Source organism: Neoarius graeffei, chromosome 3 (genome assembly GCF_027579695.1).
Source record: "Neoarius graeffei isolate fNeoGra1 chromosome 3, fNeoGra1.pri, whole genome shotgun sequence".
NCBI lineage: Eukaryota > Metazoa > Chordata > Actinopteri > Siluriformes > Ariidae > Neoarius > Neoarius graeffei.
In genome coordinates this window covers 74,933,144-74,948,371 of record NC_083571.1, presented here as the reverse complement: position 1 = coordinate 74,948,371, position 15,228 = coordinate 74,933,144, and the positions used below count along the sequence as shown (strand labels likewise).

Here is a 15,228-nt window from a genome sequence, read left to right as displayed (position 1 = left end):
GCTCTGGGCAAAGGACAATTTGGAGGCCCCCCTCAACCCCAACCCATACATCTGTAATAATAATGAGATGATGAATCATACATACTGACGAACAATATTTATTGTGAACACATGGAAATGATTGAAAAAACCCCAATAAAGATCACTGAATATCTGAATATAAGCTGTGTGTGTGTGTGTGTGTGTGTGTGTGTGTGTGTGTGTGTGTCAGTAGACGAGAGAGTGTGTGTGTGTGTGTGTGTGTGTGTGTGTGTGTGTGTGTGTGTGTGTGTGTGTGTGCCTGTCTGTCTATGTGCGCTGCTGTCGGTGTGCCCATCTATCAGTCTCATGGGTGGTGGAAGAACTTGTGTGGAAGAAGGTTGTTAATTTCAGTAGCTTTTCAACAAACTGTTCGCTATCCTTTTTCCTCTTCCTTTTCTCACTGCCACTTAGAAATCGTTTCATTCTGATTTTACTTTAACAAAACATTTTACGAGGGCTCTGCAGCTAGAGCTAGATGGTGCTGGTGCATGTCTTCAGCCCGCTCGCGTCGTTGCCTAGGTTACTTCAGATACTACGGCTCTGAGAAAGAGCGAAGCCAGATAGCTGTGCGTGACATCACGTCACATACTGGTGGTTTTGCTTGTGAATCTAGCTGTAGGATTACACGTGAATCATACTTTATTGCTTTTAGTATTTTCGTAGCAATGTGGTTCATGTCGAGTGGAAAATATGTATAATCACAATGAATTATTACATAGTAAATGATGATGTATAGCATGCAGGAAAACAGGAATACCATAACGCAACGACGAGGCCCCTGATTGGACGAGGCTCAGGGCAATTGCCCGACTTTGCCCAATGGAAAGACCGCCTATGCTCCCATCAGGATAGAAATGTTTCATCAAAGAATAATACTGTCGAAATAACTTTATAGTGGCCCTTTTTTATCTAAGGGGACAAGTGAACCCAATCATGTTTGCAAAATGCTTCCTACACCAGAACAGACCCACCAGGTATGTACTCATAGTTGGGGATGAACTGACAGTCTACCATAGTCACTTGCAGAACAGCTGCTTTTCTGTTCTTTACATATCACACAAATACACAAGCACCAGAGTCATAGGATATGTGCATGTTCTAACCCTACTGATATCTCTCCCATAGATCTAAAGTTTCACAGTTTCAATTTAGCAGTCTTTGTGCCTAAAGGCCTTCCATGCCTCAATAATGAACCTTCATTTTAAGTCACTTTTTCCCCTGCCATTTTGACCCTATATGGTAGTCAGCTGAACCTGATCAGCATTTTATACTGTTGCTTGAAAGTTTGTGAACCCTTTAGAATTTTCTATATTTCTGCATAAATATGATCTAAAACCTCATTTTCACACAAGTCCTAAAATTAGACAAAGAGAACCCAATTAAACAAATGAGACAAAATATTGTACTTAGTCATTTATTTATTGAGAAAAATGATCCAATATTACATATCTGTGAGTGGCAAAAGTATGTAAACCTCTAGGATTAGCAGTTAGTTTGAAGGTGGAAATTAGAGTCAGGTGTTTTCAATAAATGGGGTGATAATCAGGTGTGAGTGGGTGCCCTGTTTCATTTAAAGAACAAGTCTTATTTTCAGAATGTTCCCTTTTGAGTCTGATTCCACTCAAGGTTTGTTTCTCATGTCATCTCAGGGAATGTTTTGTTGTCACGGTCACCTCAGGCTTGCTCATGAGGGATACATTTATTAATGTTTAACATTTATATCTGGAATTTATAAATTTCTGTAAAGATTCCTTGTGACAATGTCTATGGTTAAACGCACTATTCAAATAAAACTGAACTGACTTGAACTAATCAACACGTTTATGGAAGTGTGTCATTGAACAAATGAACAAAGGAGATTTCTGGAGACTTCAGAAAAAGAGTTGTTGAGGCTAATCAGGCTGAAAAAGGTTCAAAAACACTCTCTGAGGAGTTTGGACTTGACTAATCCATAGTCAGGAAATTCAAAAACCATTACCCTTCCCAGGAACGGTCCACCAACAAGGATCGCTCCAAAGTGTGGAGCAAGGTACTGTATGCAATAGTCTGTGAGGTCTCAAAGGAACCCAGAGTAACTTCAAAGCAACTAAAGGCCTCGTTCACAGTGGCTAATGTTAATTTTCAGGAGAACACTGAACAACAATTGTGTGCATGGCAGGGTTGCAAAGAGAAAGCTACTCCTCTCCAAAAAGAACATTGCTGCCTGACTACAGTTTGCTAAAAATCATAAGGACAAGCCAGAAGGCTACTGGACAAATTTTGTGGACAGATACTAGAACATTTTGTTTTAAATAACAAACATTATGTTAAGAGAGCATAAGAATTTTATCCCATCTGTGAAACATGGAGGTGGTTGTATCATGGTTTTTGCCTGTTTTGCTGTATCTGGACTAGGATGACTTGCTATCATTGATGGAACAATGGATTCAGAATTATTCCAGCAAATTCTAAAGATGACAACCTTAAGCACATAAATTGTTCTGCCAAAGAGTGGTTAAAGAATAATAAAATTAATGTTTTAGAATGACCAAGTCAAAGTCCTGACCTGAATCCAGTAGAAAAAGTGTAGGTATCATGCCGCCATTTTGTCTCTAAGAACTACAACTACCAGTCCTCTTCCGCATTGACCTACGTCACGCCGGGGCGGGATCATCTACGTCATCCTCCAGGAAGGCATAAGTAAAGGCGGAAGTTCCGCTCTTTGTCTCTCGCGTCCGGTTTCCGAGGAGTCTAGACGCATAAAGAGATACTCTCAAACCCGAAAACACCTCTTTCTTGCAAGATCCATCATTCAGCGCGATTTCTTACCCTTGGCCAAGGTAAACTCTAGAGTCGCGCGATCTTTAAACTCAACCTGAGTTACAACCGGTTTATTCGTATTAGAAGTGACGTCACGACTGCAGCCCAGGCAGTTAAAAGTTAAGAAGCGATTGAATCCTTTTTAACTCAAAAGCGCTGTGCATCTTATTCTGATCAGAGACTTTTCCTCACGAACGCTGAAGACCAAGAGTCCTCTGCTTTCCACGGGAACCACCCAAGTGCTCCGCCGGACCCAAGAAGACTCTGCACTTTTTACACGGGCGGCTCACGTGCTTCATGAACAGCGAAGCTCTGCAACGGCGAACATCTTCATATCTTGCTAAAGGCAGGATTAAGTAAGATTTTGGCATTTGGGCATAATTAAGATAGTCTTAGGAATTTGCTTTTATTGAAATAGTGTGAATTTAAACCCAGGTTTATCTGTTACACTGTTAAACACGCAGTGTGTTGAATTGTTCTCTTTTTGTTTTAATCTCAATTATTTGTTTTAATAGGCGGTGCATGCTTCTCTCTTTCTCTTATTCTTACTAACATTTTAATTTCATTATTATACATCTTGATCTCATCAAGATTTCAGTGGATTCAGTATGGTTATGAGCTAGTGGGTTAGCTACAGCTTCCCTTTGTCTGCTTAGCAACACAAAGCTAATCAAGGCCTACCATGTGCTCATCAGGCCTGATAAACCACACCTCAACTAGAAATCCACAAGCTAGCTTTTTGTTCAGGCCATAGGGCCTTTCACAAACACACTAGCAACACAAGGCTAATCTAGGCCTCCACCACGTGTAGTTAGCTACACGAGGCTAAACACATGGTCAAGTCCTTCCCACACACACACGCACACAAGCACACATTAGCAACAGAGCTAATCCTTTGTTCTATTTAGATAACATTCCTTTGTTTAGCTAGCACAAGCTAGGCCATACACACACACCATATCATATTTGTATGAGAGCAATTCCAGCGTTATGGACGTGACACTTGAACTCAAAATGGCAACAAATGACCCAGTGCATGTTTTATTGTCTCCCAGTATTTAAACAGGTGTTGCATATTTTAAGGCTGTACCATACTGGAGAAGTGATAGAACAAGAACAATTCCCATAGTACATCTAGGGCATGCCAGAAAATGCCAATAAAAGATGCGTTATGGATGTGACAGAAAAAGTATCACTTTTCTTGGGTGACTGTACATTTTTATCAAACTCTGTGAAATCGTAAACCTAATGTCGAAATGGAGATATCCGTTTGATAGAGGGGTCCAAGGTGAATATTAAAAAATCTTTGTTTAAAATATTTTGTATTTCATGCAGAGTTTCGGAAGGAAAAGTCAGCGTTATGGATGTGACGAAATTCCGTTATGGATGTGACGCGTCTGAAATAGACATGGCATATGTTTAGAAAATCAGCAATTTAACCACCATAACCCTTTGAAAAACTCTCTAAATATCAGCTAAAACTATCAAAGTTCTTAAATAATATTTAGGATGGCTATTGTTTTGCTGTTTTGTGGATTTTAGCATACATTTCTGTGGCTTGTGGCAATAATATAGATTGTACATGATCAAAGTTGATTTTAGCATGGGTTTTACATTATAAGAAAGAAAGACTGACAGTGACATATTAGGTTGGTTACAAATTGGTTCAACTGATTCACATCTGTAAAATACAGGCCTAGGTGATATCTCTGGGAGTGGTTATGATGTATTACATGTTGCTTTATTTTTGCATGGTGAGGTTGACATTTACATGGAATTGCCCATATATTGATTATCCATTTTTATCTTTGTTATAATAAATCCATTTATCAAAGCTGTGTGTATTCATCTTGTTGGTGTGAACAATATTTCTGAAGTCCCCAATCTCTCAAAGAATTCAAAAAGGTGCATATAAGTTATCTAATATAGTAAGTGATCAATAATAATTAGGAAATGTACCATAATCTAGCTGTTTGGTAATTTATCCAGGATTCACTAAATGATTCACTAAATGATTCTATGGTATGATTCAATTCAAATGAGTCAAAATAAACGATTCAATGGGATTGATTCATTTTAATTATTAACCTTCAAATTTAATGAGACTGATTTAATGAGCTTGATCACTTAATTTCAATAATTAACTGATTGCACCCACAGTAACTGGTGCCCCGTGTGAGGCAGATTGGTTTGTTGACTTCTTGAAATATTGTTGCAGCAGCAAATAAACTATCAGTTTAATTCAGCAACTGCTAAGGTATATCCCCAGGTGTGCTAAAACGGTTAACAGTAGTGTGATAACCATATCACAATTACTCATAACCTATTCAACTTAGGATAAGAGAGCATTTCCAAATAAACCTTATTAATTAATTACATAGTTAATGTTAATTAATAATGATTCAATTAATAATTAACTCATTGATTAATTATCTAGTATCCAGCCTAAGTAAAATGGCATCCCCTCGTGTCTCAAAAATGGAAGACAATGCTCAAGACGTGTCTCTCCTTGAGGTCATCGCAGACCTCATTCACTGCTCTGCCTCCGAAAAGGCAAACATTAAGTACACGAGTGAGAGTGAATGCCAAAACAACTTAGATAACTCAAACAAACATATGAGAGATCCAAAAAGAACAACTTTTAATGTCCAAGTGGCACTAGGTAAGCTATTCCTATCATACTTCCAAGATGCTGATTCAGAAATCAGACGCCTCCGCGGAGAGGTTGAAAGGCTGACTACCAGCAACGCCGAGCTGACAGCCGATAATAATGATTTACATAGGGAGCGTGAGCTCTTGAAGACCTCCCTTGATGATTGCACCGAACGGCTAGAGAAAGCCGAAATGGTTGCTAAGAGGGCTGCCCAGGAGCAGACCCCCCAAGAGCAGCGCGAGGGGCGTGAAAGACCCCCAACAATGCGCCAAAGCTCAGAGCGGGAAGAGGCGTCCGAACCGGACACCGTAAATGATCTGGTCGAGGACCAGACACCCCGCCAAACTCCATCAACTCGCTACTCGACTCCATCATTTAGCCAAGATGGAGCCATCCTGCGCTTATCCAGAGCCCAGGACCCTAGTACACCCAGGTCAGTGTGCTACAGTACCCCTGATCAATCTTCAGATGAATCAGACTATGAATCTAGTGCGAAACGGGAACAACACCAGAGTAGCTTAGATAGTGAGTGCTCAGAAGAGCCAAGAAGGTCGCACAAGGACATGCACCAAACCCTTCGCTTACGGCAAATTGACCTACTTGCCAAAGATGTCGAACAATTCGATCCCGACAATCAAAGAACTAATGTAAATAACTATTTACGAGAAATTGATCGATGCGTGATGGACCTGCCAAACGCCACAACACGTGAAAAACTTAAACTAATCTGGAAGACCTCCAGTAGTAGCGTTCGTGCCTTTTTAGAGACACTACCCCCAAACATTCGTGATAGTTATTCGAAACTTCGCAATTACATGAGGGAAGAATATGCGCCATACACGGACGAAACCTCCGCGACATTGTGTGCATTACAAATCAAACAAAAACGGTCTGAGGCACCTCGTGAATATTACAGACGGCTACGTACTGCCTATTTCCAAGGTAGTAGCACACCAGGGTTGGAAGAAGATAGAGGTTTCATATCTCTCTTCTTACATAACCTCCACCCAAGCATGCGGACCCATGTCACACTGACGTGTAGACGAGGTCGCTATTCGATGAGGGAAATTAGGCGACTAGCCCAAATGACCTGGGAGACCATCGTCAAAACCGCAAACAGAAACGATGATGACCCCAGAGTCCTTAGGCTCCAGGATGCAAATGGGCCCCCGCTAACCTTAGAAGGAGGCGAAGCTCCAAAAGGGGGACCCCCCTGGAGAAATCCCGGTCCGAACCGCCCCTTGCCGAACCATCACAAGGGTGAGTGGAAAAATCTACAAGGTAAGGCCAGGAGGGACCGAGGGCGAGTCCACAGTGACTATGGCAATCGTCCATCACATGAAAAGGGTCGTAGGGAACAAAACGGTTGGCAGCAAAACTGTCATCCCCGCTCTGACCAGAAACGGCAGAAGCGTTCCGACCGTAGCTCTAAACGTAAGGGTAGAGACGACCAACACAGTGACTCAGACCAACCTGGTGAGTTCCCCTCAGAGCTGGACTCTTTAAAAGCCCATTTGGCTGAGATTAAAGAACTGTTACAGGAGACGTCAGACCCCTCAACAGATAAAACAAAAGAGCCCAAGAAAAATGACAAAAAGCTATTTGCTGGCATGACTAGGCCAGGAACCACGGGTATATCTCGTGAAAGGGGGAGGAGATCCCTCTGAAACAGCAGGCGAGGGTCAGGATGTAGGGCCCCCCCTGGTGGCGAAGGCAAACACACAAAACGCACCTCTCATGTGCGCTAAAGCCTTCACCACCATTTCTCAGACACACGGCTCTCACAAGGCGACCCAATCCCAACCAAGCCCTGCAACATAAACGTAGTCAGCTTCACACAAAACAAAACCCCACAGTCATTGGATCCCACAAAATATGCACAAACCCGTTGCGACGAGATTAGTGCAAACACCGATCAACCGAGCACCACGCGAGATCAAATTTCTGATGAACTTCAGTTCATGTCTTTGCACACCGAGTCCGGTGTCGAAACACCCGACATCGCGATTCCTCCTAGTGGCCACAATTCTTTGAAAAACCTCCCTCTATCCATTGACTCGACACAGGCACCCATTTCACTGCTGGTGTAATGGCTGCGCTGTGGAACATGTTAGGCGTCGAGGCAAAATTCGATATCGCGCACCACCCTCAATTCTCTGGTCAGGCTGAACGAGCCATTCAAACCATTGTGAGCATGCTGCAAAAGTATATCACAAACCATGGTAAAATTTGGGACGTGAAACTTCCCTTGATGGTAAGGGCCATTTGGTCCACCCCTCATTGCGCCACTGAAGTCACACCCCTTTGGGATGATGACTGGGCGAGAGTCGGTTCTTCCCCTGCATCTCCTATACAAACCAGAGGCCATGAGCGTCGCGATTGCATACACCGCACATCAACATGTCGCCGACCTACGATGCCACCTACAGTCAACCTTTACAGGTGCCCAAAAGAATCTCGATTCGAGAGTAGGACACAAAGCCTACTACGCCCGAATCTCAGAGAAGTTCCTACCACCCTGGTCGAGACCTTTTGATCGTGGGAAAACCGTTCCCCGTCGCGTATCACATTAGGACATCTAGGCCTAATCAAACGCTTTCATATCGATTTCCATGATAATCGAATCAAACCTTTTGAACAGTCCTCACTCCAAAAGGGGGTGGACGACAGCTAGGCCCATCATGTCCACCTAGCTTGTACGCATCACTCAACCATAAGCGTACACTAACATTCCCGGTCAGACTTCACCAACCCAATGAAGTAATAACCCTTCAGTATAACATGGTGGATAAAATACTAAAATCCACTATTATTACTAGTGTGTATTCATCGCAAATACACCCGGCATATAGTCTTGGCAGTGCCATCCTCATTTTTGTGAATCCACAAGACTTAGAGATATGGGCAATTCCATGTAAATGTCAACCTCACCATGCAAAAATAAAGCAACATGTAATACATCAAAACCACTCCCAGAGATATCACCTAGGCCTGTATTTTACAGATGTGAATAAGTTGAACCAATCTGTAACCAACCTAATATGTCACTGTCAGTCTTTCTTTCTTAAAATGTAAACCCCAAGCTAAAATCAACTTTGATCATGTACAATTCTATATTATTGCCACAAGCCACAGAAATGTATGCTAAAATCCGCAAAACAATAGCCATCCTAAATATTATTTAAGAACTTTGATAGTTTTAGCTGATATTTAGAGAGTTTTTCAAAGGGTTATGGTGGTTAAATTGCTGATTTTCTAAACATATGTCATGTCTATTTCAGACGCGTCACATCCATAACGGAATTTCGTCACATCCATAACGCTGACTTTTCCTTCCGAAACTCTGCATGAAATACAAAATATTTTAAACAAAGATTTTTTAATATTCACCTTGGACCCCTCTATCAAATGGATATCTCCATTTCAACATTAGGTTTACAATTTCACAGAGTTTGATAAAAATGTACAGTCACTCAAGAAAAGTGATACTTTTTCTGTCACATCCATAACGCATCTTTTATTGGCATTTTCTGGCATGCCCTAGATGTACTATGGGAATTGTTCTTGTTCTATCACTTCTCCAGTATGGTACAGCCTTAAAATATGCAACACCTGTTTAAATACTGGGAGACAATAAAACATGCACTGGGTCATTTGTTGCCATTTTGAGTTCAAGTGTCACGTCCATAACGCTGGAATTGCTCATATGCACCCTCACTAAAGACATCCACTGGGTCTGCCCAGGCAACCCATACATAACACTATGCCAAGTTAGATAAGATGGTCTGTGTCCCTGACAGCTTTAGCCGCAGTAGCACACGCTCTCTGGCCAGACCACCCACTGCTATTACCAAACACAGAAGATTTCTAGAAGATTAGGTTTGCCAACCCAAACACTAATACTTCTTTCCTTCCTTCATTTCCTCTCTTTTCTTGTTTTTTTATGCATAAGAAATTGAACACTACATGTTTCATGTTCAATGTTTAATATTTTTTGATGTGGTTTTGATCTAGTTAGTTAGATAGTGATTATATGCCCAAAATGCCCATAGTGATTATATGCCCAAAATGCCTCTGTCTCCAACTGTCTTACTGGAACTCACAAGTTTACACAGTCTTCAAAGGACACCACGAACTGTGCAGAACAAGTCTACCTCAAGGACTATGGACACGGCGATGATACGATACGGTGTTCTCAGTGCTACGACTCCGTCATACCCCTGAGACCAAAAGGGGGAATGTAGGTATCATGCCGCCATTTTGTCTCTAAGAACTACAACTACCAGTCCTCTTCCGCGTTGACCTACGTCACGCCAGGGCGGGATCATCTACGTCATCCTCCAGGAAGGCATAAGTCCAGGCGGAAGTTCCGCTCTTTGTCTCTCGCGTCCGGTTTCCGAGGAGTCTAGACGCATAAAGAGATGCTCTCAAACCCGAAAACACCTCTTTCTTGCAAGATCCATCATTCAGCGCGATTTCTTACCCTTGGCCAAGGTAAACTCTAGAGTCGCGCGATCTTTAAACTCAACCTGAGTTACAACCGGTTTATTCGTATTAGAAGTGACGTCACGACTGCAGCCCAGGCAGTTAAAAGTTAAGAAGCGATTGAATCCTTTTTAACTCAAAAGCGCTGTGCATCTTATTCTGATCAGAGACTTTTCCTCACGAACGCTGAAGTTTGGACCAAGAGTCCTCTGCTTTCCACGGGAACCACCCAAGTGCTCCGCCGGACCCAAGAAGACTCTGCACTTTCTACACGGGCGGCTCACGTGCTTCATGAACAGCGAAGCTCTGCAACGGCGAACATCTTCATATCTTGCTAAAGGCAGGATTAAGTAAGATTTTGGCATTTGGGCATAATTAAGATAGTCTTAGGAATTTGCTTTTATTGAAATAGTGTGAATTTAAACCCAGGTTTATCTGTTACACTGTTAAACACGCAGTGTGTTGAATTGTTCTCTTTTTGTTTTAATCTCAATTATTTGTTTTAATAGGCGGTGCATGCTTCTCTCTTTCTCTTATTCTTACTAACATTTTAATTTCATTATTATACATCTTGATCTCATCAAGATTTCAGTGGATTCAGTATGGTTATGAGCTAGTGGGTTAGCTACAGCTTCCCTTTGTCTGCTTAGCAGCACAAAGCTAATCAAGGCCTACCATGTGCTCAGCAGGCCATCAGGCCTGATAAACCACACCTCAGCTAGAAATCCACAAGCTAGCTTTTTGTTCAGGCCATAGGGCCTTTCACAAACACACTAGCAACACAAGGCTAATCTAGGCCTCCACCACGTGTAGTTAGCTACACGAGGCTAAACACATGGTCAAGTTCTTCCCACACACACACACAAGCACACATTAGCAACAGAGCTAATCCTTTGTTCTATTTAGATAACATTCCTTTGTTTAGCTAGCACAAGCTAGGCCATACACACACACACACACACACACACACACACACACACACACACACACCATATCATATTTGTATATATTGATTATCCATTTTTATCTTTGTTATAATAAATCCATTTATCAAAGCTGTGTGTATTCATCTTGTTGGTGTGAACAATATTTCTGAAGTCCCCAATCTCTCAAAGAATTCAAAAAGGTGCATATAAGTTATCTAATATAGTAAGTGATCAATAATAATTAGGAAATATACCATAATCTAGCTGTTTGGTAATTTATCCAGGATTAATGGTATGATTCACTAAATGATTCACTAAATGATTCTATGGTATGATTCAATTCAAATGAGTCAAAGTAAACGATTCAATGGGATTGATTCATTTTAATTATTAACCTTCAAATTTAATGAGACTGATTTAATGAGATTGATCACTTAATTTCAATAATTAACTGATTGCACCCACAAAAAGCATCCAGCCAACAGCAGTCAGAAAATGACACTAATTAAAGCGAGACGGCCTTTCAAGTTCATAAAATTGGCGAAATTTAGTTCCCTTTGAAATTTGATCATTGTGATATATGTTTATTTCTGTAATATCTCACAAAATATCAGGCCATTCTGTGGCTGGGAAGTTAATTAATTTGAAGGGATTCCCCAGCAAATAATGTGCATGAAATCGCCCGTTTCGCGCAGTCAAGCAGACAGAGGAAGTCCGTGTGCGCATGCGCAGGTTTACCTTTAACCATGCACTGACACAGTTACATCATTTTGTCGTTAAACGAACAGCTGATCACACTGAGGTGCTCACTGACTGCTGATATTTATTAGTTTGGTCCTGTGTTTCCTTTCCTTTGCAACATAACGTCTTTTCTTCTCGCTTTCCGTTACTGTAGTCGGTCTTCCAAGTTTCATTTGCACACTCACGTCCTCCTTTTTCCTCTCCTGTTTCACATTTGTATCCCACAATGCCTTGCGCAAACAGGGAAAGCCCACCATGTGATGCATAATGTAGTATCTTGAATTGGGTCATGTTGAAGCAGGCAAAAAAAAAATAGCAGAGAATTTAGGGCCATGTGGCCCTAAATTCATTAATTGTTCTGTTACTAATAACAAAATTGGAAGTCTGTGATTTGAATTCAGTAGCTTTGGGTCAACTGTGCAGGAAAATGGGGGCTGCAATAGTGAGGTGAGAAAGAAAGTGCAGGCAGGGTGGAGCAGTTGGAGAAGGATTTCGGGAGTCATTTGTGATAGGAAAGTCCCAGCAAAAGTGAAAGGTAAGCTGTATAAGACAGTAGTGAGACCAGCTGTGATGTATGGATTGGAGACCGTACCCTTAACGAAGAGACAGGAGGCAAAGTTGGAGGTGGCGGAGTTGAGGATGTTAAGGTTTGCAATGGGAGTGACGAGGTTGGACAGGATAAGGGACGAGCACATCAGAGGGACAGCACATGTGGAGAGCTTGGGAATTAAGCTAAGAGTGATGAGACTGAGATGGTATGGGCACCTCCTGAGAAGAGATGCAGAGCATGCTGGAAGGAGAATGTTGAGGATGGAGCCGCCGGGCACACGAAAACGAGGAAGGCCAAAGAGGAGATACATGGATGTGGTGAGAGAGGACATGAAAGTGGCAGGTGTGGTAGAGAAGGATGCTGAAGACAGGGAGCAATGGAGACGAAAGAACCGCTGTGGCGACCCCTACTCGGGAGCAGCCAAAAGAAGAAGAAGCAGCTTTGGGTCAACTGAACAAAAATAATTGAGTGTCAGGGAAAAAATTTTTTTGACCTGCACTTGAAAAATCTGAAAGGCAGCCTACCTTTAAGGGCTAATGAGTGATTAAAATAAATTGAGTATATAAAATAAGCTACAGGTATATATTCACTGACAACATGGATCAATGCGGGTATGTAAAAGACCAGCCATACTAATACCAGTTATACTAATATACTGCTCTGCCAAGATGGCCCTATGGTGGTCCCTTCCTGGGGTGACAAATTGTGCATAACAATAGGTGGGTTAACTGTAATAACTTGCAATAACTGCACACCTACAAAGTGCACCTATAAGCGAGCCTTAAAGTGCCATTCCACCATTGGATGTATTCTTTGGCATAAAATACAATATATTTTGACAACATATATAAATGGTATCACTAGATAGAGAAATCTTTTAGCTTCAAAATAATATATCAAGCATAATTTTTTGACAACGACAAGTATATTAATTTTGCGACCAAAGTCACCTACCCTTTTAATTTCCGCGCATGATGTCATCAGCAGGTTCCCCTTCTTGTGTACACTCTAAAAAATAATGGGGCCAGTACCGGTTCTTCAGGGCGATGCCATAGAAGAACCTTTTTCAGGGCTTCAAAGAACCGTTCATGCAACAGTTCTTTAAAGAACCATTTAAACCATTTGTTTGAGTAGTGAAGACAGATTTGTGTAAACATAGCCTATGTGCATTGACCAGCAAACGGTAAGAGAATGCCAGGCTCTGAAGAACCATTTCCAATGTGAAGAACCTTTCGCATAATGTAATGGTTCATCACAGAGTTTTGACTCTCCATGGAACCATCCAGAGATTTGAAGAACCACTGAAGTACCTTTATTTTTTAGAGTGTACCACGTGACGTGTGACGTGGCACATATCAGCAATGGCGGATAGAACGCGATAAAAATAATACCAATAAATCTAGCTAATACCAATAAATCTAGCTAACTGAAAGATTGACTCAAAATTTTTCGCAATTTTTTTGGCCCCCATATAGGAGGAGAAATGACTCCCTCACTTTGGGGGTTTCCTGGTCTAAAAATAGACCGACACGTGGTACACAAGAAGGGGAACCTGCCGATTACATCACGTTTCACTACCGCGCGGAAATTAAAAGGGTAGGTGACTTTGGTCGCAAAATTAATATACTTGTCGTTGTCAAAAAATTATGTTTGATATATCATTTTGAAGCTAAAAGATTTCTCTGTCTAGTCTTGTTGTCATAAAATATATTGTATTTTATGCCAAAGAATACATCCAATGGTGGAATGGCACTTTAATCCTGTAGGAGCTGATTTAACGCTGGGAGTTTTAGGCAACTCTTTTAAATCCACTTTGGTGTCACCTTGTCATTTTCTCTCGCAGCTTGTTGCAGCTTCTTTTCTCTCACGTTTTCCTCGCAGGGCTGCTGCGCTGGTTGTGGAGTTGCTGCGCATGCGCACTTGCAGCCGTGGCGAGATGCGACAGTCTGCACCGTGTAGGACTCCGGAGAGCGCGCGCTCCTGCCCACGACTCTGACAACACATTTACAGCCACAGTCAGCGTCTCTCTCTTTGTCATAATCAGCCAGCAGCTACAAAGAGAAGAGGATGCACGGATACATTTTCCACCAAGCCATGATCAATGCACAATACAACAACGTAACAAACTTTCAAAGAAGTTCGTTAAAGTAGCCTGCAGCGCATGCACTACACATTACACAATAAACAAACAAACAAACACTGTTTACTGGATTTTAAATCATAAAACCCAGAAGCGTCGATTATCAATTAATATATATTAATTAGAAAAAAATGCACTTAATCGTGAATGACGTTCCTTCTTACCTCAATCAAAACATTACCGTGATCATCAATTTCAGCTTCTGGAGTTTTGTTTTGTTCGCTTTTCTCCTCCTGAAGTGCTCGAGGTGAGTTTGAAGCTGCTGAAGACAAAGCGAGGAACATCAAGCACCAAAATCCCAGTGCCTCCATTGCAGAGCTACAAAACTTTTATTCGGCACCGTAAACCAATCTTTCGTGAAAACACGTGACAGTGAATGTCAGGCTCTAGAGCTTTCGTTTGTCACAGAGATGTTTCATGCATCCCAATATATTGCGTCCAGTCATTAAAACGGCGGATGGAAACGACAGGCATACAGTTCAGTGACGTTAATGTCGTCCATACGAACAGGTGCGAGATCTGCCTGCTGTACAAGACTGAAAGTCTATTCAAGCTGAGAGAAAGTGAGGAAGGCAGGCTGGAAGGACTGATGGGGACAAATGGTGGGTGGTAACAGGGGATTACGCCAAGGACTGCACCATATTTCGTTTAATCATCATCATCATCATGATGTTGTGTAGGATGTAATTTGCAGATGAGCCCTATAACAAATCACACCTGTGTGCTGCGAGCATGCGACTAGTCGGACTTTCGGAATGAGTGCTAGTTTTTTTTTTTTTTTAATAAATAAATAAAATCACGGTATTTCCAAAATCCAATAACCATTTTGGCCAGCAATGTATTTTAATAAACATTGTGCGCACCAATAGAAGTGCCACAGCGCCATCTTCTGCGTGTTCTTTCACACTGTCAT

General features: G+C 41.7%; 1 protein-coding gene across 1 annotated transcript in view; it reads right to left on the bottom strand.

Annotated features, from left to right (window-relative positions):
- olfml2ba (olfactomedin-like 2Ba) overlaps positions 1-14,876 on the bottom strand; it is a 40,820-nt gene extending 25,944 nt beyond the window's left edge. Inside the window, exons 1-2 of the mRNA XM_060917324.1 lie at positions 14,480-14,876; positions 13,999-14,226 (exon numbers count right to left, since the gene is read on the bottom strand). Of these exons, the coding sequence (XP_060773307.1) occupies positions 13,999-14,226; positions 14,480-14,626 (375 nt within the window). The 5' untranslated portion in view covers positions 14,627-14,876. The remainder of the gene's footprint in view (positions 1-13,998; positions 14,227-14,479) is intronic.
- Between the last annotated feature and the right edge of the window lie 352 nt (positions 14,877-15,228).